The 26,036-nt window shown below is 46.6% G+C and overlaps 2 protein-coding genes and 2 long non-coding RNA genes across 4 annotated transcripts; 1 reads left to right on the forward strand and 3 right to left on the reverse strand.

Moving 5' to 3' along the window:
* Positions 1–1,750: 1,750 nt before the first annotated feature.
* Positions 1,751–3,839, forward strand: LOC120366885 (uncharacterized). The gene is made up of 3 exons (XR_005581409.2): positions 1,751–1,886; positions 2,089–2,174; positions 2,838–3,839. It is a non-coding gene; the product is annotated as an uncharacterized LOC120366885 (long non-coding RNA).
* Positions 1,784–3,490, reverse strand: LOC120366884 (uncharacterized). The gene is made up of 3 exons (XR_005581408.2): positions 3,372–3,490; positions 2,602–2,634; positions 1,784–2,198 (listed from the first exon to the last, which is right to left on the reverse strand). It is a non-coding gene; the product is annotated as an uncharacterized LOC120366884 (long non-coding RNA).
* A 5,901-nt stretch (positions 3,840–9,740) lies between the features above and the next one.
* LOC141581941 (olfactory receptor 3A2) lies at positions 9,741–10,742 on the reverse strand. Its single transcript, XM_074389141.1, has one exon. It carries the CDS (start codon positions 10,740–10,742, stop codon positions 9,777–9,779), a length of 966 nt encoding a protein of 321 aa, XP_074245242.1. The 3' UTR covers positions 9,741–9,776.
* Positions 10,743–20,261: 9,519 nt separating this feature from the next.
* Positions 20,262–22,068, reverse strand: LOC101040152 (olfactory receptor 3A1). Its single transcript, XM_003933077.4, has one exon. It carries the CDS (start codon positions 22,057–22,059, stop codon positions 21,112–21,114), a length of 948 nt encoding a protein of 315 aa, XP_003933126.2. The 5' UTR covers positions 22,060–22,068; the 3' UTR covers positions 20,262–21,111.
* Positions 22,069–26,036: the final 3,968 nt, after the last annotated feature.

Below are 26,036 nucleotides of genomic sequence, written 5' to 3' on the forward strand. Positions count from 1 at the left end.
TTTTCAGTAGAGACAGGATTTCACCATGTTGGCCAGGATGGTCTTGATCTCTTGACCTCGTGATCTGCCCATCTCGGCTTCCCAAAGTGCGGGATTACCGGCATAAGTTACCACACTTAGCGTATTAGATTTTATTTATTTTTATTTTTTTATTTTCGTTTTCTTGATTTTTTCTTATTTTTTTTTAATTTTTGCTTGCATATTAGTTTTTCAAAAGCACACTGTCAACAGTAAAATAATAATTTTAAAAAAGGCTGGGCACAGTGGCTCACACCTGTAATCCTAGGACTTTGGGAGGCCAAGGCGAGTGGATCACCTGAGGTTAGGAGTTCAACACCAGCCTAGCCAACATGGTGAAACCCTGTCTCTACTAAAAATACAAAAACTGGCCAGGAGTGGTGGTGGGTGCCTGTAATCTCAGTGACTTGGGAGGCTGAACCAGATGAGTCGCTTGAACCCAGGAAGCAGAGATTGCAGTGAACAGAGATTGTGCCACTCTTGCCTGGGCAACAGAGGGAGACTTCGTCTCAATCAATCAATTGATAAAATTCGTCTGCACCCTTCCACCTCTCACGTCCACTGTGACATCACAGCAGCCACTGGCGACAGTGGGGAAGCGAATCCTTTCAGATGTCCATCTTTCCTCCACAGATTTTCTGGCCCAGTGGCTTGAGCCTGTCTGTGTCTCCACGTGAGATCATAGAATGTACGAGGTCAAATGACCTAGACATGGCAACAAGGCTCTGTGTTAACTTTGTGGTTCACAGTTCAGAGCAACACAACAGTGACCCAAATAGAGCAAGCGATGCTGCTGGAGCTGCTTCTGCCAGGTTGCCAACGTGGCACCGCCAACTGCCCCCTGCCTCCTGATGCAAATCCTCATGACTAGAGCACCGCCTCTGTCCCAGCAGCAGACCTGGGCTGGATCATACCACAAATTCTTTTTTTTTTTTTTGAGACAGAATTTCGCTCTTGTCACCCAGGCTGGAGTGCAATGGCGCAATCTCGGCTCACCGCAACCTCCGCCTCCTGGGTTCAGGCAATTCTCCTGCCTCAGCCTCCTGAGTAGCTGGGATTACAGGCACGCGCCACCATGCCCAGCTAATTTTTTGCATTTTTAGTAGAGACGGGGTTTCACCATGTTGACCAGGATGGTCTCGATCTCTTGACCTCGTGATCCACCTGCCTCGGCTTCCCAAAGTGCTGGGATTACAGGCTTGAGCCACCGCACCTGGCTCTCATACCACAAATTCTACATTCACTTTGACGGTTCAGCTGGAGCCCTCGCTGTTCCCATTCTGGTGTGTGTGGCTTCAGCTTTCATCTGGGTGTGTGCATTCAACGGGAACCAAGCAGCCACTGGCCTGTCGCGCATGAGTCAGAACCCTGTGATTTCGTGAAAACCTGGAGTGTGTGCGCGTTGATAGTTGGGAGAACCAGTTTTATGCACCAGCCACTCCAGGCGCCCGTGCCTTAGGCCTACCAAGTTTCCAAGGATTAGTAACATGCTTGGATCCTGAAAGAAAAAAAAAACGTATTGCTAGCTCCAAAATACGAGAAGTGCAAAGTTGAAATCCCCAAACGTTTCTTTCGATATATATGAAAACGGGCACATCGACTTGTCAACAGCGGCTCAAGTCTTCTAGACAGTCACCCAGAATCTGTTCACTGTGGCTGCAGGTGCAAGCGTGCCCGAGGGTCAGGGACTTGGAAGACCCTGGCTGGAGCTGCCCCCCACCCGCCAGTGCGGCACAAGGACTCATTGCACTGGGCCCCCCGACTGTTGCACGGCCCCCCTGCCCTGTCCCCTATCCCAGGACACAGCCCATCAGACCCTCCAACTGAGACAGCAGCAGGCAGAAACGAAAGCACAGACTGGGAAGGAGGTAAGAGGCGAAGGAAAAGGGGGCCCTGGAGAGAGGACCCTGGGGCACCCTGCCCTCCCCGACCCCGGCAGCTCCTCTCCGCACGGTCCCCAGCCTCACCTTCCCTAGGAAGTGCCTGCGGTAGGCCCTGGCTTCGCCCTTGCACTCCAGCTTGTAGCCAAACGTGTTGGGGCTGAGGTTGTCCTCTTCCTCCTCCTCACAGATGCTGCTGCCCAGCGATGTTGGGGTGCCCACGTTCTCCGGGTCCTCAATCCAGTAGCCCCCAAACTGAGGCAGGATGACCTGAGGGTATGGGCCTCCCTTCTCCACAACCTGAAGGCAGAAGGAGGCCTTGCCCTGCAGCCGGCCTTTGGGACCGCAGGGGAGAGGGGGGCCAGTGGCGGTGTCCCCACTACCGCCGTGCTGCTCCCAGGAGAGGGCCTGGTACCCACTGGTACCTGAGGCCAAAAGCAGTAACATGAACCCCTTTTCTAAGCCCCACAGCCTCTCCAGCTTCCTTCACCAACCCTGTAGCCCCAGGGTGGCAAGGCCGAGATAAGCACCCCCAACTTCCACACGGAAAAGCTGCGGTTACAAAGACAAAGACAGGAAGAAAGGTCCCAAGCCCCAGGTTCTCTCCCCTGTGGGGCTGGGCATGGCCCATCGCCATCATTTCCCCAGGGACGGGACCCAGCGCAGGCTGCAGAGCAGGTGGGAGTGAGGGGCGGGCGCCTACCTCGTCGATGCTGGGGTACGGGATGTAGTCATCCTGCAAGACAAACCAGGGGATGCCACCGTGAGTCCCGGCAGTGCCCATGAAGTCTGAGCGCTGTTTCCAGGCCTAGCAAGGGGGATCTGCCGTGGGGGCTTAGCAGGCTACGTGGGGCTTTGAGGGAGGCACAGTCGGTGGAAGAACAGCTCAGAATCAGCTCTGGGATCTGACATCCACCATGTTCTTCTCGAAACTGACAGAACCCGAACATCAACCCTGCCAGCTGATGATGCAATAGACGAAGGCGCTGAACTTCTCACCGCCCGTGATACCAGCCCCTCATCCTAGAATGCCAATTCCGGAAAACGACCCCTGGTCTCACCCAGCACCTGTCTCTAGGCAAGGGTTCTGACCTCCAAGGGATAAGAGGCACCCCTGGGCTTGGAAATGGAACCCGAAGCTGAGGGCCGACTGCCCCCTGGAACCTGGAACGCAGCCTGACAGCCTCACACTGTACTGGACAGGGAAGACCCAGGCCACACGGCCAAGCCTGAGCTCCCACCGAGGCCTCCCCCAGCCTGCTCAGAAGCTGCCCTAAGGCATGGATCCAGGACCCCTCTGCTGCCCATCCTGCACTAGGCTAACAAGGGCACAGTCACTCAGGGGCCGTGGCCAAGGTCAGAGTCAGAGGGTGTGAGATGGAAGACCCCAGCACCTGGCAGCTCCTCCTGCCTTCCTCTCGCCCTGGCCCCTCACCAGGGCCCTCTGGCCGCCCCCTCACCCACCCAGCCCACCTTGTTCTTCTGGGGTCCTGGCTTCTGCTCTTCAAGCTTGATCCCCTATAGAAACAAGGAAAACAGAATCCACAGAAAAGCAGAGGTCAGAAGAAAAAGCCGGAGGAAGAGCACCTGGCCTTGCAGGGGTTAGTAACAGGAGCAGAGCCACAGCTGGCCCGTGCTGGGCTGGCACACCCCACACCTGGCCGCTGGCAGCCTCACAGCAGCCTCAGGTAAGGCGGCAGGGCCGCTGGGCTGACGGCACAGACTTGAGCCAGATCACCAGGGTTCAAATCCCAACACTGCCTCCTATCAGCCTGATGACCTTGGCAAGCCACAGAAACTTTTCTGTGACTCAGTGTTCTCATTCGTGAAATGGGAATGATGGTGGTGTCCACTATGGTAGTGAGGGTTCAGTCATAACAGTGGGCTCAGCACTTGGAACACTGATTGGTGTATAATAAATGCTGTGGGTCGTTATTATCATGAAGGAGGCAGTATTGTCATGCAAAGCTTAAACGTCTGTCTTAGGGTCACAGAGCCAGTAAGGGAAGAGAAACATGGGAACCCACGTCTGCTGATGTCAGATCGCGCACCCTAGGCCCCGTGCCAACAGGCCCCAGGGGACAGGCAGGAGCCCTGGTGCTGGCCGTCACTCTGCTGTGAGCTTCCTATTTGTGACCCTCAACAAAGCGTAGCCTCTTGGAGCCCCTAGTGTCACTTGTAAAATGAGGCTGACAACACTCACTCACCTTCCATCTGGCTGATGCAGGGATCACTGCAAGGATCAGATATGATGCCTGGGATGGACTAAGGGCGTTCATCTACAGAAAGAATTCACTTCTGGGGAGCAGTGCCCAGTCCAACTTTTAATTTTAATTTTAATTTTTGAGATGGAGTCTCTCTCTGTTGCCCAGGCTGGAGTGCAGTGGCATGGTCTCCACTCACTATAGCCTCCAACTCCCAGGTTCAAGTGATTGTCCTGCCTCAGCCTCCCGAGTAGCTGGGATTACAGGCATGTGCCACCACGCCCGGCTAATTTTAGTAGAGATAGGGTTTGGCAATATTGGGCTGGCTAGTCTTGAACTCCTGACCTCAGGTGATCCACCCACCTCGGCTTCCCAAAGTGCTGGGATTACATGCATGAGCCATCTTACCCAGCCTCTTCCTTTTTTTTTTTTGAGAAAGAGCTTCGCTCTTTTTGCCCAGGCTGGAGTTCAGCGGCTGGATCTTGGCTCACTGCAACCGCCACCTTTCAGTTCAAGTGATCCTCCTGTCAGCCTCCTGAGTAGCTGGGATTACAGGACTGCACCACACCCAGCTAATCTGTATTTTTAGTAGAGACAGGGTTTCGCCATGTTGCCGAGGCTGGTCTTGAACTCCTGACCTCAGGTGATCCACCCACCTCAGCTTCACAAAGTGCTGGGATTACAGGCATCAGCCACTGCGCCCGGCCCCTGTCCAGCAGTTCTATCACTGGGTCTGACTTAACCACGCTGTGCAGGAGGGGAACACGTGGTGTTTCCAAGACTGACTGAGAAAATCAGGTGACAGTATGAGGCAGTGCACAAACCAGAAGAAACAGTTCCCCTCGGAAGCGGGGAATCCAGAAGCAGCCTCTGCCTGGTCGTAACACCAGTGCACGGGGATCTTAACCTCCCCAGCCAGCCCTCTCTGGGTCTCCCTTGAAACTCATAGCACCTTTCCACCAGTGAGGACACTGAGCCCCAGGCGGAGACTGTTTGCCTAAGGCCGCACAGCCAGCACATGGCGGGGCCTAGATTTGAAGCCAGGTCACCGGCTCACCAAGTACATGGCGTGCCACACACGCTGTGGACAGCAGGGCTCCTGTGAACTGGGTGGATTTGGATGCAGCCTCCCCGGACTGCCCTGACCTGAGTCACCCTGCAGCATTGTTCAGGAGGGTGTGGGAGGGCCCTTCCCACTGGACAAGCACTCCTCTCTCTCACACACAAAAAGCCACTGTGTGGCCCTACAGACCCTATCCCGGGTGGCACACTGGGCGGACGGCAGGTGGGGACAGCAATGCCGGGAGTGTGTTTTGTTTGGCTGCATTAATCATCCCTGGCTGGGAACAGCCCCTAGGGCAGGAGAGCAAACCTCCTTCTGTCCCCTCTGCCACGCCACTCCCTCCCCTACCGCGCAGCCACTGCCCAGTACTGGGCCCTCTCTCCTCCATGCACTAGCTTTGCAACAGGTATTCTCTTTTTCTATTTATTTATTTAGAGATGGACTTTTGCTCAGTCACCCAGGCTGGAGGGCAGTGCCACAATCTTGGCTCACTACAACCTCCGCCTCCTGAGTTCAAGCGATTCTCCTGCCTCAGCCTCCTGTGTAGCTGGGATTCCAGGCACCTGCCACCACCCCTGGCTAATTTTTCTATTTTTAGTAGAGGCAGGGTTTCACCATGTGAAAGCAACAGCGCAGGAGCACAGACTCATGTGAGACCTGAGTTAGACGAAGACCTAATCACAGGATTATAGGATGCTTTCCCTGGCCCTGCATCCCAATGCCACATCAATAGGACTCCTGCCTAATGACAGGAATAAAATGGAAAGAATGGCAAGGCTCTAACGCTATTTATAAAGGAATATGAAGAGAAACCCAAAGACAATGGGGAAATAAAAACAAGGACAGTAGAGGAAATTTTAACCACTGATATCTACAGCTACAGCAAACAGTAAACACAGCCTAACTTCTGACCATAAGAACACTTCTCGATAAAAGCCTATTTACCATAGTTCCCTTTACCCATACATGATATCTAGCATTCAACAAAAATTACAAGGCATGCTAAAAGGTAAAACACACAGTCTGAAGAGACAAAGCAAGTATCAGAACCAGAATCAGATATGACAGAGATTTTGGAATTACCAGATTGAGAATTTAAAATAACTGTGATTAATATGCAAAGGGATCTCACAGAAAAAGTGTACCATATGTAAGATGATTAATGTAAGCAGAGACAGAAACTTTAAGAATCAAAAGGAAATGCTAGAAATTCAAAACACTGTAACAAAAACAGAGAATACCTTTGATGGGTATATAGAATGTATGTTTGTCCCCCCATGAAATTCATGTGTTGAAATCTAATCTCTAATGTGATGGTATTTGGAGGTGGGGCCTTGGGGAAATGATTAGGTCATGAGAGCAGAGCTCCCATGGAAGGGATTAGTGCTTTACAAAATGAGCCCCAGAAAGCTCCTTTGTCCTTTGCACCATGTACAGATGCAATGGGAAAACAGCCACCTATGACTCAGGAAGTGGGCTCTCATTAGATCCCGGATCTATTGGTAGCACCTTGATATTGGACTTCCCAGCCTCCAGGACAGTGAGAAATAAATTTCTCCTGTTTATAAGCCACCCAGTCCATGTATTCTGTGATAGCAGCCCAAATGGACTAAGACAATGGGCTCATCAGTATACTGGATATGCCTGAGGAAAAATAATCTGTAACTGAAGATATTCCTATAGAGCTTGAAGACATATCAGTATAAACTTCCCAAACTGAAAAGCAAATAGAAAAAAAAAAAATCCAAAAACCATGAGAGAATATCCCAAAACTGTGGGACAATTATTAACATATACATAATGGTAATACCAGAAGTAGAAGAGAGAGAAAGAGGGACAGAATAAATATTTGAAGTCATAGTGTCTGAGAATTTTCCAAAATTAATAACGGACATCAAATCACAGACCGAGGAAACTCAGAGAATAACAAAATGGGATAAATACCAAATAATCTACATGTAGAAATATGATACATTTCAGAACATGAAGGAAAAGATAAAAACTTGAAAGAAGGCAAGAGATGAAAAACCAACATGACCTAAAGAGGAAAACAAATAAGGATAATCTTGGATGCTTGTCAAAGGGCACAAAATTTCAGTTAGGCAGAAGGAATAAGTTCTGGAGTTCTGTTGTACAGCATGATGACTATAGTTAATAGCCATGTATTATGTCCTCAAAATCCGCTAAGAGTAGATTTTAAATGTTCTCATCACATACACAAAAAAACATCTATGAGGTGATGAATACGTAAATTAGCTCGATTGTGGTAATCGTTTCACAATACATACATTTACCAAACATGCTTTATAGCACAGGTACAATTTTTATTTCTCAATAAGACAGCTCAGTAAGGATATTCATCACAACATTGTTATTACAAAACAATGGAAAACAACCCAAATTATATAAATAGAGGCTTGATGAAATAAACTGTGGCTTATATGTTTAATGATATACTGTGCCGCCATTAAAACAGATAAGCAAGATGTTAGTCTTTGTTATGTAAAAGATTGTATTGCATAACGTAGGAAATACAAGAAGCAAATCACACAACAGTATGGTCCTACTGATGTGAAATGGGCATATCATATATACAGGAAATCTCTAGAAGAAAATACACAACAATTTTAAGAGGTGTTAACTCTGAGTAGTGTGATTTTTGGTGCAGTGCAGGAACATTTGGAGTTTTATTTTCTACTTGACAAAATAATATCATTTCAATGTTTCCACTATTAGGTGTAACATTCTGAATAATTTTTAAAATAAATATATGTACACTGGGAAGCACAAAGACAGAAATCCCAAGGGAAACACAACTTTCTCACTTGTTCAGGAAACTCCTTGGTGTTGGAGGACAGGCAGAGCCCAGGAAAGGGAGGAATGTTGAGAAGGAGGCAATGCCAGGGCTGGGATCTTTGGGGGTCACAGACAAGTGTTAGACGCTCACGGGGTAGACGGAGTGGTGGTAATGCTCTCAGAATGTCTTCTGAGGTGTTCGGACCCAGGGAAAAGTTCATTCAGACTATTATGATCAGAGGTCATTCAATGTGAAGACCTGTAGAGAGACAATCTTGTCCAGTCTCTTACGATACAGGTAGACACAAGCCCGACCATGGTAAGGGACTTTCCAAGATCACAGACCAGTGGATGCATGGGAATGTTGAGATGACCACATCCCTGATCCATGTTCACAAGAACTTTGCCCTTTGAGGGGAAACTCAAGTTCTGTACTCCTTAAGTGTCTGGACACCCAGAAGTATCAGGAAAGAACTATCCTTCTTCTCTCTTCCCATTCTCTCCTGCGTCCTTTCCTTCACTTCCATCCTTCCTTCCGACCCTGTTGGCTCATCACCATGTCCCATCTCTCCCTACAGCCTCACATTTCATCTTCATTGCTCCACTTCGTTCCTGTCCTACCTCCCACTCTCATACCTTAATGGGCTGGAGGCTGGATAAACCTCAAGACAAGTCAAAATGTATGTGTACAACACCTTTGTATACTTTAAATAAAATCAGCTCTATCCATGAAAGAAAGAGAGAGAGGAAGGGAGGGGTTTGGGGAGGGAGGAAGGGAGGAAGGAGGGAAGGCAAGGATGCATGCCTCCTTCCTTTCCAGGGAATACATTGATAGGTATGTATTTTCTGAGCAAGGAGCTTTAAGAGAGTTAAGTAAGACTTTGGAGGAAAAAATTATATTGGATATTCTACATGGAAAATTCTAAGGACCTGATCGTAGTGTAAACATTGACTCTTTCAAAGACTTTATCATATGTGTGAAGGTGACATTAAATGAGAGAAAAAGCCATGACAGGGAATAGAGATGAAACACTCCTTTTATGACCTTAAAAGACATCATCTATATATTAATGCAGTTTTAATTTAGTGAGCCCTTTTCCTCCTTAGACCTTTCCTATTCCCTAAACATCCAGAGGATTCTTATGTGGTAGCAGAGAGAGGAAAATGATCTTGAAGGTGAAAGCAAAGAGATGAAGCAAATAATCCACGCACTAGGTGGTTGTTTTAAAAAACAAAAACAAACAAACAAAAAACTTCACCTATTCTGATCTGGAGGGAATCTCACATCCCAACCAGAAGGAACTGTTGCAGCAATACTGAGGCTGTGATTGACCAAGTGGACATTCTTTGTAGGACATTGCTTTCTAGGCACACAGAGCTGCGAGGCTTTAACTCTACCCGGAAAGCGGGCACAGCCAAAAACAGGGCAAAACTTGCCCATTGCTTGGCAGAACCTAATTTCATATTAGCACCTTCATTCATCTCTATAGAAATGATCATCAAGTGGTATATTATAAATGATGTTTATTTATTTTGTCTGCTTTTATAGCATGTGAGTTGCGTAAGCACAGAGACTTCTGTCCATTTTGTTCACCAATGCCTTGGAAGACTATCCAGGTCCTAGAAGTAATCTACTAAGTTTTTGTTGAACGGGTAAATTATGGAGGGTTTCCTAGTAGGACAAACACATAACACCAATCATCAAGCATCAGGAGATTGGAAAAATAGTTACAGCTGAATTTGTCCTGGTTACTGTCTTCATGGGAAATTTTTCTCAGTCCAGAAAAGGCAGGAAAGGAGGGACCCCATCACCTCTCAGGTCAGCAATCTCCTCCCCAAAAATATTCGCCACAGAGCACCCTGAACATCAGGGTTTCTGAGGCTGTAGATAAGTGGGTTCAGCATAGGGTTGATCACAGAGTTGAAAACTCCAACCCCTTTGTCCTTATCTGAAGCCTCCTCTGAACCCAATCTCATGTAGTTGAAGATACCTGTTCCATAGAAAAGACAAACCACAGTGAGGTGGGAGCCACATGTGGACAAGGCCTTCTTCTGGCCTGCCACTGAACGGATTCGCAGAACTGCAGCTGCCACGTGGATGTAGGAGGTGATGGTGAGAACCAAAGGTACACCCGCCATTATGAAACCCACGGCAAAGAGCAGCAGCTCGTTGAGTTGGGTGCTGGAGCAGGAGAGCTGGAAGAGCTGCGGGAGGTCACAGTAGAAGTGATTGACCTTGTTGGGGCCACAAAAGTTGAGGGTAGTTAAGGCAATAGTGTGGGTCAGTGCGTTGCTGAAGGCACAAGTCCAGGACGCGGCCGCCAACATCCTCTGGACTGTCTGACTCATGTGGGTGCTGTAGGTGAGGGGCCGGCAGATGGCCAGGAATCGGTCATAGGCCATGGCGGTCAGCAGGAAGCAGTCCGTCCCCGCCAGAAGGTGGAAGAAGAAGAGCTGGGACAGGCAGGCGTCATAGGAAATCGTACGCTTGTGGGACAAGAGACGGCCCAACATTGGGGGAAGAGTGACAGTGATACATCCAACATCCAGCACTGATAGGTTCCCCAGGAAGAAGTACATGGGCGTGTGGAGTTTGGGCTCCACCAAGATGGCTGCCAGGATGCTGAGGTTGCCCCCCGTTGTGACCAGGTAGGCAAAGAGGAAGAGCACAAAGACCACAGGCTGCATCTGTTCTGTTTGCACGAGGCCCAGCAGAACGAACTCAGCAACAGCCGTCCTGTTGCTCCCAGCTTCTGGCCCCGTGAGTTTCTGTAAGGACATGTTTCAGCAGGGGAGGCATCAGTCCACTCAGTTCACTTACTCAGCATTAACATTTTAAACCATTTATGCTCAAGTGGTGGCCACGGGGAGTCCCCAGGACGCCACTCACTCCTTGACCTCCTCCATCACCTCAATGTCTTTACGTGGTTCTTGGTTGAGATGCCCAATGCCATCATCACCTTGTTCTCCTCACCCTCTGCTAGCGGAAAAGGTCAGAATACTTGGAAGAACATGAGAACTATAGTTAATAATGTGTATTGCGTTCAGGATTTTTGCTAAAGGAGTAGATTACAGCTGTCCTTGTCACGGGGGGAAACGCGTAACTGAGATGATGGATATGTGAATTTGCTTCACATAGTAACCATTTTACTGCTACAAATATCCCATAACATCATGTTCTGTACCCTAAATATAAACAAAAACTTAGTTTTAAAAAAGATAGAAGACTTCCTCTATGAATATAGTTAAATTTAGATGTAATTTTCCTATTGCTCTCTGAGGGATCAACCTAAACTAATAAGCAGGTTTCAAAATAGAAATCCAGAGGTCCTTAAAGTTCTAAGGTCACATGACTTGGAGGAGGGCGAAGATCATCCTCTGGCCTGATGATCCCTGACAGAGTCAGTAACTGATAATACTTTGCAAATCAATAAATCAAAGGGCAGCCACTCTTTATATATGTGATATTAAAGAAGAGTTGCAACCTCTTTTTTTCGCGTCAGGTCCATTTTAACACAAGCATCAGATGGCCACCCTGTGGTTTTTAGCTCCTTGCACGCTGTTTTCACCACCTACAATGGTTCCCCTCCAACGGCACGTGCCCACATATTTCACAGCTTGGCTCAATGGCTGACTGATGCCTTAATTCTTCCTTGAAGCTTCCCCATCGAAATAGAATCTCTCTCTCTCTCTCATTCTTTCTCTCTCCTCTCCTCTCCTCTTCTCTCTCTCTCTCTCTCTCCCTACCCCAAATTATAAATATACACCATTTCTTGGAATTCAGGACTGTTTACTTCTTTTTTTTTGAGACGGAGTTTTGCTCTTGTTGCCCAGGCTGGAATGCAATTGTGCAGTCTCCACTCACCGCAACCTCTGCCTCCCGGGTTCAAGCGATTCTCCTACCTCAGCCTCCCAAGTAGCTGGGATTACAGGCGTGCACCACCATGGCTGGCTAATTTTGTTTCTCCATGTTGGTCAGGCTAGTCTCCAACTCCTGACCTCAGGTGATCTGCCTGCCTTGGCCTCCCAAAGTGCTGGGATTACAGGCATGAGCCACTGTGCCCAGCCGACTGTTTACATTCTAGCTGAGTCGCTTCTTTATAGAGCCTGCCTCTGTACGTGACTTAAGCACAGAATGTATGTGTCATTCATTTGTTTCAATAGCAATAATCCTCATAACACTTTATTCATGGGTACCAATATTCCTTAAATAAATAGATGGATGGTTAAAATGTCTATGATTTCATCAGTATGAGCAGGAGTTGTCAAGGAAGACTTTCTGGACATACTGGAATTTGTTACAGCCTAGTATGCTCCAGGGGAGGTTTGGGGCTAAGTACAGGGTGCAAAGTTGCGGCCACGACTCCTTTGTGTTAATGGGACAAGCAGATCATGGACCAATTCACCTGTTTTTTTACTTAAACCTCCCAAAACAATACGGCCCTTAAGAGGAACACACCTCACAGACAAGCGAGCCACGGTCAGGGGTAGAAGAACACTCAACAGCTGTTGCCAACCTCAGACAGATGCAGATGAAATCGCTTAAAACCAGGGGGATTCTGAGAGGACCTCAGGTTACCCTGAGGCGCCCAGAGGGTCTGACAGGGTCCCCACGAGGCCCACTGAGGAGCCCTCCTGCACCACCACTCTCGAGGCTCTCCTTAGGAGCCCTGACAGCTCCCTGCTCTGGAACTCCAGCCCACCCGTCACGCGCCCACTGTGACAAGGCTCAAGGCCTTTGCTGGAGTGAGGGTTCTCGGCTGCCCGATGCCGTGGGTGTGGGCAGGGAACTGGTCTGAGCAGGTGTCTTCACACTCATGGTAACGGGCAGCAGGCTGCACCTGAGATGTGAGCATGGGAGAAGAACCAGGTAAGAACCCAGGACTTCGGGCTGGGGTCCCAGCTCTTCCCCTAAATAGTCTTCCCTTCCAGGGGCATCCATTGCACCAGGTTGATTCAGCTGATGGCAACAGAAGCCCCTTCTCTGTTTTGTAGGAGCAGAGGAAGGACTCGTGAGATACTCACCCTGGAATGGACATAGAAGCCACTGAGGTTTCTCCAGGAAGAAGGGGAGGAGATGCGCAGACCCAGGTATCCCCCCGGAGAGCCAGTGAGGGGCTATGCATGAAAAATGAAGGGAATCGAGCTGCTGTCTTCTCTGTATAGGGCCGTCTGCACCGCAGCGTTATCCTCTGGGGCACTCAGAAACCGGCCCTCCTAGGAGAGGGAAGGATGGGAGAGAGACATGGGACCGGAAACACCTCAAGCCCTTCATGCTTACCGGAGCCTCACACCTCCTGGTATGTAGACTTTCTCACAAGGCAGGCTTTGTCTCTGGCCCTGGCTTTGCAGGCAGGCTGTGCTGGCAGATGATGTAAGCTCCACTTAAGGGTGGGTCACTGAGGCCTGCAGGACTTGCCCACAGCCTCAAAGTCCCCCGGGAAGGGAGAGGTGCAGCTGGGAACTGTATATCGGTGTTCTAAGGAGAAATGTTCTTTCCCAGATGTGGATCAGGGCATTTGAGCAGAGACAAGCCAATTCCTGAACTTGCCTTGGACCTGGGGAGGGAGGAGGAGAGGCCCCAGAAGTTAGATAAGAGGGAAAGCTTTCTTCAAATCCGGCTTCCTGATGCGTCCTCAGTAGTGTGGTGCCTGCTCTCTTGGGGTCTTGTTAGTGAGAGCCACTGGGACTGTGTCTTGGGGATCCTATAATGATTCTGGAGGTGGTGGGAGACGAGCCCTGCAATGCTAGAAGGACTCCTGGGAAGCTGCCGACCAACACGGTTTTCTAAGCCAGGCCCTTAGGAATTGTGAGCCGTAGTGAAGGTCACAGATTAATGAACAGAAGCTGTGGGAAGGTGTAGGCGTGTGTTCCTCTGACTCATCTTCCCACTAGCAAATGCTCAGCCAACATTCCCTCGCCCAAGAGAAGGGGCTCTTTCTTCTCCCACCAGGGAATTCTGGTGCAGGAGGGAAAGCAGTGTAGACGAACTTGTTCTTCTGATTATTAGGGGTTTCACTTTGTACAAGCTGCAAAGTCAGTTTTGGGGCCCCAGTTTCCTCATCTGTAAAATGAGGTATCCTCCCACACAGAGCACTGCTGTGAATATGAAATTTATTAAAGTGCTAATAGAGGTTCAACAATGTATCCGGATATGAATTGATAACATTTATGAGTATCTGTGGCTGGGTGTGGTGACTCAAACTTGTCATTCTAGCACTTTGGGAGGCTGAGGCAAGGATCGCTTGAGCCCAGACGTTCAAAACCCAGCCTGGGTAACATGGCAAAACCCCATCTCTACAAAAATACAAAAATCAGTTGGGCACAGTGGTTCGGGCCTGTAGTCCCAGCTACTGTGGAGCTGAAGTTAAAGGATCGCTTGAGCCCAGGAGGTGGAGGCTGCAGTGAGCCGTGATCGCACCCCAGCCCTGCAGCCTGGGCGAAAGAGCCAGAACGCATCTCAACAAAATGGCAAAAACAAACAAACGGAAACCATTCCTGAGTGTGTGTCATGTACACAGCCATGTGCTAAGAACTTGACAAGCCTGGGGTCTCTTTCAGTCTTTGCAGTTCTGTGAAGCAGATTGTAGCAGACATAAGATGTTCCGCCTCACATCTGCTTAACCTGTCTTCGGATTTCAGCCGTGGTTGAGGGGACAGTTCCCCGCAGGCTTCCACTGCAAGCTGACAGAGGAACCTCTTCTCTGGGATCCTCCGACGCCATGAGCAGCGGGGAGCTTACTCTGTGTCAGCACATGGGGAGCTCGAAAGCACAGAGGGCAGCTTCACAGCGGAGAGTGGGGCCAGGAGGGACACGCCAGCCGCCAGCGCACCCCATCTGGAGGCACCGTGTGTGCTGTTCACAGCCGAGTCTCTGCCTCCAGGACAGGGGCGTTGGTTATGTGCTCCTCACGAAGGCACGGATCGTCCTTCTCTGTCCATGGAGGACTTTGGTCATGTGCCCTTAGTAAGGGACCGTTCTCCCTTCTCTGCCTCACCCTCTCTGGGAATCAGTCTCGTTCCTTGGTTCCACCGTCCACATCGATATCCTCACCTGTGCTCCCTGAGACGACTTCCTGATTAAACCAGGCATGCACATCTTGTCTCAGGCTCTGCTTTGGGGAGAACCCAACGAAGGGTCTTGGTTCTGGGAGCAGCCCCAGGAAGCAAATCTTGCAGAGGGAATTCTGAGACAGGCTCATTCACCATTCACCACTCTTTGGATATGGGGTTTGGCGATTAACCCTAGAGGATGACATCATAATTACAAAGACTTGCTTGTGATAGACTGGGATGAGGTACAGGTGGAAGACGAAATGTTAGGTTATATGTCAGCTGTAGCATGATAATGTTATGAGAATGGTGGTAATTATAAGACTTTTGGAGTTTTAAGACTTTTATTAACTTTCTTGGAAGACTGGAAGAGGAAGAACAGTCCCAGGTTAGCCTCCCATCAGCTCAGGGGACGTTTCGAAAACCAGAAACCTTCCATGGCAACACTTAATGAGACATGAATCTTCTGTGGCCATTGGCACCCAGTGTAGAAGTCACCCCTAGGACTTCCTTGTAGGGCAGGAGAGCTACTAGACAGGTTCCATGTGGGGCTTGGGCAGGTCTCCTCTGTGAAACTCTGGGCCCGGGTAGGGAAGGATGAGACCCTGAGTTCTGGAATGGGGATGTTTCAGTGGATAGGCATGAGAATGCGGAATCCCCGAACTTCCCTGAATTCACTTGCCAGGACAGAAGCCCTTTCCTCGCTGGAGGAAAGCAATCTCCTTTTGCCTGAACACCACACACATATCTGACATGAGGCAGAAGTGCCACGCACGATGATTCCTGTCCTCTCAAGAACATTTTACATTTCCCTCAGTACCTCCAGTTAAAGTCAGCTCTCAGCATAGTCTGAGAGAAGAAATCACATCTATGAATCAAGAGGAAAGAATTCACTCACTGAAAAGAATTCCCCTCCCTGAAAAGAATTCTCCTCCCCGATTGTGGTAGATAGAAGAATGAGCCCCAAAGATATCCAACCTAAATCCTGGAATCTACTTTATATGGTAAAGGAGACTTTAAAGTTTGAGATCTTGAGATGGGGACGTCACTCAAATCATGTACACTGTTACCCATTAAGTAATTTCTCATCACCCACCCCCCTCCCACCCACTCCTATTTCTGATACCTGCATAGAACGCATAGTGGTCAAGTCAGGGTTTTCAGGGTTTCCATCACTCAAATCATGTGCACTGTACCCATGAAGTAATTTTTTCTCATCTCCACCCCCTTACTCACATTTCTGAGTTTCCATTGCCTATCCTTCCACTCTGCATCGTTGTGTACACGGTATTGTGTCTGTTTCTCTGCTGAGATTTTCATTCATTGAAAACATGTTCAATTTTTTACCTAATTGGGGTAATTATAAAAGCAGCTTAAAATTTTTCTCTGTTAGTGTCAACATCTGGTTCATTTCAGAGCTGGACTTGCAGGATATTCTTTTCTTTGGCGAATGCATTTTCTTGATTCTTCGTAGATTGGGTAATTCTGGACTATGTCCTGGACTATGAAGTTCTGCTGGAGATTCTAGAGGAGATTATTGGTCCTGAGTCATTTCCCATGTGTTGATAGGGAATTCTCTTGGCTGGGCTTCAACTGCAAACTTGCTTCTTGGGTGGCAGCACATGTCTCAGTTCAAATATTTTTACTTTTGCTGAATTCATGTTTTTCTATTATATATAATATCACATACACTGTATATGTAGTTAAACTTATATTTTATTGTGTTGAGACAATTATCTACTAGGAAAAAATTAGAACATATGCAACAATAAGCTCTAAATATATTAAATATTTGACTTAAAATGTAAAAATACTAGAAAAACATCAGACATATACAGCATTTAGATGAAAAGGCTCTTTTTTCTAAGAATGACATAAGAAGAAAACGTTCATAAAATACAAAACTTAATTTGGGCAGCAGGTACTCTAAACAATGTTAAAGACAAATGGGAAATTTGGAAATATGTTAGCAACGTATAAGGTGAAGTATTACCATTTTAAAACAGAAAGGGTTTCTACCAATCATTTACAAGAAGATAAACCACCACCAAATGGGCAAAAAGGAAAGAAAAAAGAACAAGAAATTTGCAAAGGAGAAATGCAAGCAATAAATAAATACACTTATGTGCTGTATAATGATGTTTGAGTCAACAAAGCCTGCGTACATGGCAGTGGTCAGAGCAGTAGGCTATTGACAGGCTATTTCACATAGCCCAGGTGTTTAGTGGGCCATGCCACCTAGGTCTGTGCAAGTGTAAGTGATGCTCACACACCACAATCACCTAACAATGTGTTTCTCAGAATGTATCCCTGTCGTTAAGTGACACATGACTGTGCATAATTATTCAACCACACACATACATGTAGAAATTCAAATTTAAAATAATACAATATTTCATCTAATTTTCAAATATAAAAAGATACATATAGCCAGGCGCGGTGGCTCAAGCCTGTAATCCCAGCACTTTGGGGGGCCGAGGCGGGTGGATCACGAGGTCGAGAGATCGAGACCATCCTGGTCAACATGGTGAAACCCCGTCTCTACTAAAAGTGCAAAAAATTAGCTGGGCATGGTTGCACGTGCCTGTAATCCCAGCTACTCAGGAGGCTGAGGCAGGAGAATTGCCTGAGCCCAGGAGGTGGAGGTTGCGGTGAGCCGAGATCGCGCCATTGCACTCCAGCCTGGGTAACAAGAGCGAAACTCCGTCTCAAAAAAAAAAAAAGATACATATATAACATCCAATGAAGTCAAAGATGTGACGTAACAAGCATTTCCATACCCTGCTCTTTTGGATGTAAAATGGAGTACATTTATTTTGGCAAATACAAAGACAGACTACTTACCCAACTTTACATTTTGTGTTTCCTTTAGTGCACATGTACTTATACATAAACAAACAAATTGCCTTCATGAATTTAGCCGCTGGAAGTAATTTTAGATATTCTGATAGATACATGGTTACTAATCTCAGTATGACATAATTTCAGATATCGGATAGATATATAATTACTAATCTAAGTATTATTAGCAGTTGCAAAAACAGGAACTAAATTACATCAATAGAGGTTTTGTTAAATAGATTTTAATTTTACATGAAATGGAATGTTTTACAGCCTTTAAAATGGATAAGGTAGATTAGTAGGCTCAAATGTAAGAATTATACTATGTCATATAGACGGGGAAAGTAAAATTACAAAATATTATGTATTTTTTTTTTTTTTTTTTTTTTGAGACGGAGTTTCACTCTTGTTACCCAGGCTGGAGTGCAATGGCGCGATCTCGGCTCACCGCAACCTCCGCCTCCCGGGTTCAGGCAATTCTCCTGCCTCAGCCTCCTGAGTAGCTGGGATTACAGGCACACGCCACCATGCCCAGCTAATTGTTTTTATATTTTTAGTAGAGACGGGGTTTCACCATGTTGACCAGGATGGTCTCGATCTCCTGACCTCGTGATCCACCCGCCTCGGCCTCCCAAAGTGCTGGGATTACAGGCTTGAGCCACCGCGCCCGGCACAAAATATTATGTATTGAATATATGTGTGGGAGTGTGTGTTTGTGTGTGTTCGCTTGTGTGGAAAGCTAAACGTGAAATGAGGTAGTTACTGTTAAAGATGAGATTTTTGTGGGGATGGCGCAGAAGGGAGGTGATGACAATCTGTACCGTTTGAAAATTTACAACATGCTGTATTATTATAAGATAATTTTTAAGTAGCAAGGAGATTTTCAGTTTGGAATATAAAAAGGAAGAAAAATTCCCAAAAAAACAGAGTCCCCTAAATTGTTAAAGAAACCCTGTGATCCTGGAGGGGGTGAACACAGAGCTGGGAATCAGGCCTTGGCCATTCTCTGTGATGCTGGGCCCAGCTGCTCCATTCCACCCGAGCCACAAGGAGGCCAAGACAAAAATCTGTCCTTGAGGCTTGAAGTCAATGGCAGCTGGAAGACATGCCAGAGGTGCCGGGACCTTTGGAGATAAACAGCAGGCTCTGCTTGGCTGCAGGTGTTAAATGCAGCGGCAGAAGTGACGGTGGAAGAGGTGGCAGCTCTCTCAAGGTAAACAGATACAGTCCTTCCATTCATTCAAACTAACAGACTCAGAGAACATTCACGGTGGAAGAACCTTAATATTACTTAGTGCTTTTGGTCAAGGACAGACCCAGAGGAAGTAATCAACCGACTCAAGGTGGAGAGCATTGTGAGTGAGAGAAGTGAGATGAGAACCACATCGCAGGTCTCCCCGGCAGCATTCTTGACCCTTGAAGGAGACTCACTCTTTGTGTCCTGAAGTTTGTCTGATGACACAGTAAGACACAGAAAAAGACTTCTTCTCCCGATGTCTGTGACACTGTCAGCCAGCATGACTCAAAAGTAGGGAGCGTGAGTTGGGCAGTTAGCCACAAATTTTGATGACATTTTAGATATGTAGCTGGAGAAAATACCCAGGATTCTTTTCTTACGTGTTCTAACCTAGTCAACCTTCTTCCTGACATGCTAGGAGCACCTCTGTTTAGAGAAAGAGAAAACGAGTCCTCTCTGTACTGACTTTTCATACCTTCAGCGTAACTTAAAACATCAATCACTTCCTCCTTCACAGAGAAGAGGGACTATGATCATGGCGTCAGAGCCACTGGAATCGGTTATTTCTGGACAGCGTGGACTGGGAAGCCCGCACCTCCCAGGTCTGACCCACGAATTTCATTCCCCACTTTCTTCCTCTGATCTGCTAGTCCCAAGGCATCTTACTCAGCTCCTCCATTCCTTCTCATTTCCCGTTCCGCGTGCCCCGTTTGGGCCTCTCTAATGCTGCCTTGCTTCCCTTTCTGCCCCTCCCCTTGCACTTCTGCCCCAGCTGTCCGGATTCCTCATCTCTCTTCACTTCCCACCTGCTCTCCTCCTCCAATCTTGCTTTGCTTCCCTCTTCCGTGTCTTTTCTCTCTATCTCTAGCTTACCCCATCGGTTCAATCCCTCACCCGCATAAAGTATCATGGAGAAGCCAAGTCACAGGTGCCACTGCGAGGAAGGTTTTAGGGAAATGAGCTGGCAAACAACAGTGGCGCGGCAGAGGTGCCAGGAGTGGGGAACGTGTCCTACCAGGGAGGCTGTAAAGAAGAGACAGCGAAATGCTGGCCGGTCTGACAGCGAGCAGGTGGAGAGAATGCTCTGGGTCAGAGCCACGCTCCCCTCGTGAGAAGGGAAATGTCGGGCGAGTCCTCACCATGTGACTTGCATTTACACTTGTGGATTATCGTGGCTAGGAGGCCTGGAGAGTAAGAGGGAGAGGACTGGGGACGTTTCACATCGAGTACTCTTGGAGATTTTGAAATACGTAAATAATGCTTAGACTAGAAATCCGTATCTTTTCAAAAAATTTGAAACACGTGGGGAAAAAAGATGAAGAAAATTCCTTTTTCTATCATAAGAGATATAATACATATTAATGGAGCTTGAACATTTAGAAGCAAGTCTATGAGCTGCACCCAGGTCTCGTGTGCTCCAGAATTACTAGAGGACACATCATCATCCAGCTTCCCCTCTGCCCCCTGGAGATGCTGTGGGATCTTTGTTTAATGGGAATAGAAAGAGCTACTTTTCTTGTTTTTGTTTTATTTTTGCTTACAGAGTTATGATGGGAGAAATAAAACAATCCTATTCTCCAGACCTAGAAATAAACAATCCTAATCGCTAGATGTTTTATAAACAGACCAAGCATGCCTGAACTTGAGGGAAGAAAATGACATCGGGGGTGGGAGGAGTTTTCTGGGGTGCTTCTGGGAACCCAGGCTCTCATTCCCTCTCCGACATGAGACTGTAAGCATTCACAGCTTCCCAGGTTTCCCCTCTAGCCAGAAAGGCGAGAACACAGTGCCTGAGGTTGTAATTTGTCTAAGGGGCTGGTTTGGCAGAACCTCTACACGCACTGCCTATAACTGGGCAGGGCTGCTTTAAGAAATGAAAACTATTCTTCCCTCCAAAAGTCCTTCTTATGCCCAGGAGACAGAAACAGGTCTGAACCATGTTCTTCCTAGTTTCTGGCTCTAGAAGGTTTTTCCTTTAGCACAAAAAGACGCAGGCAGAAAGACTCAATGGAGACCTCCTCAAGCCAGGGCCCGCCTCCCCACGAGCATCCGCCGGAGGGCGCTCTGCACATCAGGGTTTCTGAGGCTGTAGATGATTGGGTTCAGCATGGGGTTGATGACAGTGTTGAAAATCCCAACAGCTTTATCCTTGTCTGAAAGCTTGGTTGAACCTAGTCGCATATAGTTAAAAATACCTGAACCATAGAAAATGGTAACCACAGTGAGGTGGGAGCCACACGTGGAGAAGGCTTTTTTCCTGCCCTCTGCAGAGCGAATTCGCAGGACCGCAGCTGCCACGCGGATATAGGAGATGACGATGAGAGCCATGGGGGCACCCGCCATTATGAAACCCACAGCAAAGAGCAGCAGCTCATTGAGTCGGGTGCTGGAGCAGGAGAGCTGGAAGAGCTGTGGGAGGTCACAGTAGAAGTGATGGATCACATCGGGGCCACAGAAATTGAGCGTGGATATGGCCACGGTGTGGGTCAGTGCGTTGCTGAAAGCACAAACCCAGGACGCGGCCACCAGCATCCTCTGGACTGTGTGACTCATGCGGGTGCTGTAGGTGAGGGGCCGGCAGATGGCCAGGAATCGGTCATAGGCCATGGCGGTCAGCAGGAAGCAGTCCACTCCAACGAACAGATGGAAGAAGAAGAGCTGGGTAAGGCAGGCTCCGTAGGGAACTGCACGCGTGTGGGACAAGAGACGACTCAATACAGAAGGAACAGTGACAGTGATGCACCCGACATCCAGCACTGATAGGTTCCCCAGGAAGAAGTACATGGGTGTGTGGAGTTTGGGCTCCATCAAGACAGCTGCCAGGATGCTGAGGTTGCCCCCGACCGTGACCAGGTAGGCAAAGAGGAAGAGCAGAAAGACAACTGGTTGCAGCTCTGGTGGCTCCATGAGGCCCAGCAGGATGAACTCAGCAATGGCCGTTCCATTGGCCCCAGATTCTGGCTGCATGAGTTTCTGCAAAGAAACATCCAAGGAGGAAAAGAATCCATCCTGTCAATGAATTTATTCATTCAGAAAGAAGAAACAGCCCTCCTCTGCTTGCCCAGCCCTCTGCTGTGTTCCCTCTGCACAAGTTGGGAGTGTTCTGCTCCTTAGGCCACACTACACTTATTGAGTTTTTCACCACGTCTACCTGAATAAGTTTACTTTGTTTGCAGGTGTAAGAACAGGTGACATGACCACTCTGGATCTCCCTACCTGAACCCACCCCGCAGCTGCAAGAACCTATTTGTAAAGATCATGAAAGACAAGAAACGCTTGGGAAAAATAAGGAAAGCGTACTTCTGGTTTGAACATGGCTGAGTACATCCAAAACTTTCTCTTCTAAGAACTCATCTCTTTCCAAAACCAGCAGGAAAATAAGCACACAGATTGTATCTTCAAAGAAATTCATAAATATCCACAACCCCAATCCATAAACTAGATTGGATGGTTTCAAGAACAGTAGAGATCAAATAGAGTAACAAGAAGCAGAGAGAGGAACTCCATGACTGTAGAAGAATTAAATGAGTATACTGCTCTTAAAAAACAAAGGGTGAGTTAGGGAAGGCAATCAATAAAAAACAAAAAGCCCCGGTTTGCAGTAATGGGTGTGTGGTGCAAAGCATGGTACTGCAGTCTTCTGTGATCCTGACTGGACTCAAGAAGCAGAGAAAAGGCAAAAGTGAAGACTTACATTCACAGGCTATAGATAAAGAATAAGACTGGAGGCAAAAATTAGAAAAAAAATACGATTTTTTCCAACAGTTCTAGTTACCTGTCTGTATTCATTACAGACCAGTAAAAGATAAAATAATTTACCTCCAATTTTGAATCACAAGATAGGTTCCTGCTCGTCTGAAACATGTCTTAGCCTTGCGAGATATAGTGTCTTGTGAATATCTAGTTTGGCAAAAACTCACTTCACTTAAGGATTCAAACAAACCTGCATAGCATATAAACATGGATTCCACAAAGAAAAAGAGGTAAATAAACAAGAAAAACAGATAAAATTCACTTCATAAAGGAATGTTGACATTGAACAAAATTGCTAAAATAATATATTTTAAATATTTTCCCACAAAAAAAGTATGTGATAGTGATGGATTTGTTAGTTAGCTTGATTTGATCATTCCACAGTGGAAACATATATTAAAAAACCACATTGTACTCCATAAATACATAAAATTATTTGTCAATTAAAAATAAAATGAAGTGAATAATTTTACTAGTAAGAATCTCTTTGCTCATAAAGCTGTTGAGAAAAGCTTTGTTGACTAGAATATTCTCATGCTATATAACATTTCCTATAGCATGAGAAAGATATAAGAATCCCAATACTTTTTATGAAGTTAGCATATATCTGATGCTAAAATCTAAAAATTTTAGGAAGAAAAAAATCACTAGAGAACAACATTAGTTGTAAGTATAAAAACAAAATGCTAATATAGCTAACTACAGAAAATTTTAACAATTAGAATATTTTTAAAAATAACCCACCATTATTAACTTATAGCTCTTGTGAGAAATTAGGGATAATTTAATACATCAATGTATTTATATAATATATCAAATCAATTACTTAAAACATATTTTACAGATCACAATCCATTCTTAAAAAAAAAAAAAAAAAACTCACCCAGTTGTCGTTATCTAGGAATAGCAGGATACTAGAATATCCTTCCAAATGGAGAAAAACAAATTATCTTATGAAAGTCAGGCCCAAGAGAAGGATTCTCTCCATTACATCAATTTTTTATACCTGTCCTAGAATCACTAGCAAATTAATGTGAAGGAATAGAAAACAAAAGTTTATATGTTGGAAAGAGAGGAAAAGGCTATTTGTCTGCAGGAAGAGAGTTATTAAAACAGAAGTGGCAAGACGAAAATGCTTATTTCTTTATATATCATCAGTATATATTGACGAAGACGACAAAAATACTTCAAAAACACATTTTAAAGGAAATTCTTATGATATAAGGTTATATGATTAAAGTAGGATGCAGAATTATAAAATATGATTTTATATTGACAAATGCACACACACACACACACACACACGCCCCAAGACTAGAAGGAAATACTAAGCATTTATTAGTAGTTTGAGTAGTAATACAGGTGGTTGTTTTCTTCCTTCTACTCTTCTCTACTTTCCAAATTATCTATAATTAATACTGAGGTATTCATCTCATAAGATGTACAAAAAGAATGTAAGTCATATAAAGCACATGTCACAGGCAGGATTTTAACCCAGGTAGTCTGACTCCAGAGGCTCTGCTCTTAACCACCACACATAACACCACCCTCAGTAACCCAAGGCATCTCAAGGATCATACAGTCATGCCCTTCTCCTTCAGATCTCTCTAAATCTATTTGTGACCCCTCTTAGGACTCAAAAAACCCCTCCCAGTCTCTACAGCTGTGCCCCTGTAGATCCCCAAGTCTTGCCTTGCAGGGGGCGGTAGCTCAAGTCCAAGCAAGTGCCTTGGGTGAGGGGGCATGGCCACGGTCACTATCTGCCCTGATTTCCCTTATTTTGACTCATGTCATCAGATTGCAAATGCCGTGAGTTCCTACACCTCCACATTTGCATATGCAGTTTTCTCTAAATAGAATGTCCTTCCAGTGTCACATGGTTAAGCCTTGAAGACCCAGTTCCCATGCTACCTTCCCCAGAAACACTTGCCTGATCTATACTCATTTTAAAGTGATATTTATGCCATTGGCTTTCCCAGAAGAAATATTTTTTTTAAAACATGCAAGTCTTGGACAGAATGGTATGCTCCCCAGCAGCTACTGTCTAGACCTCAATCAGGAAGGAGCAAAGCTTATGGAAGATCTCCCAAATCCTGGGTTGTCCACCATCCAAGATGTCCATGGCTGATGGGATCACAACAGTGGTCACTGCTGAGGAGGCCCTTCTGGATAACCACTCTCGGGGCCTGTGTGAATCCCAGACCTCCTTCGCTATGCTGTGCCCCCTCCCTGCTCCAAAGCTCTAACACATTCTTCATGCACCAGGGCTGATCTCGAGGTTCTGATCAGGCTGTTCTGTAAGGAATGGGTTCTGGGTGAAGAAGATGAACACTGAATCTCCTTCTACTCATCCTTAATAGAATCTGAAAACAGCCTGTAGTCTCAGCTACTCGGGAGGCTGAGGCAGAAGAATCTCTTGAACCCGGGAGGCAGAGGTTGCCATGAGCTGAGATTGTGCCACTGCACTCCAGCCTGGGAGACAGAGTGAGATGGAGAAAAAACCCCAAAACCTAAAATGCAATTAAAAAAAAAAAGAAAAAAGAAAAAAAAATCAGAAACAAACTTCATCTAAAAAAGAGGGGATTGTAAAGGTCCCTGGCAAAGGAGCCTCAACTCCTGGGTTATAGCCTCAGCTCTTCCCCTCTCAATATGCCGTCCAGAGCACGTCTCTTCTTTCAGCTTTTGAGACTTTGCCAACCACATGTGTAAAGCCAGGAGGTTTGGCCCACTGAGTGACAGCTGAAGTCCCTTCCTGGTTACCAGGGATCAGAGGGAGGGTTATGACCGAACTCACCTTGTTACGGCAGAGAGACCAGCCAGGTTTTCTGGAAAGGAACGCAGAGGGGATAAGAGGCCACACAAACTGTCACTGCCTCCAAAGGCAAGTCAGGAGCCATCTATAAAGCAAATGAGATAAAGACAGGCGGAGACCATCTCTGCCATGGGACTCTTTTACCACAGTCTTATCCTTTGGGAATCTCAAAATGAGTCCCAAGAAAGGGGACGGGAATGTGGGGAGAGGCACAGACGGGAAAATAATACACGCCATAATAAGCAGTGCAGGGCTGAAGCAGTGGCTTCGCTGCTCTGTGCTGATTGAGAATTTCTCCCATGTCATCATCTCCATCCCCCCTATTAATCTATAGGAATCACTAGGAAGGAAATGACAACTCCATTTAACAGATGGGGAT

Source organism: Saimiri boliviensis, chromosome 17 (assembly GCF_048565385.1).
Source record: "Saimiri boliviensis isolate mSaiBol1 chromosome 17, mSaiBol1.pri, whole genome shotgun sequence".
Taxonomy (NCBI): Eukaryota; Metazoa; Chordata; class Mammalia; order Primates; family Cebidae; genus Saimiri; species Saimiri boliviensis.

Bases quoted from the DNA above. Each gene is read 5' to 3' on its own strand.
- LOC141581941 (XM_074389141.1), bottom strand. From the start codon at position 10,742: ATGTCCTTACAGAAACTCACGGGGCCAGAAGCTGGGAGCAACAGGACG.
- LOC101040152 (XM_003933077.4), bottom strand. From the start codon at position 22,059: ATGCAGCCAGAATCTGGGGCCAATGGAACGGCCATTGCTGAGTTCATC.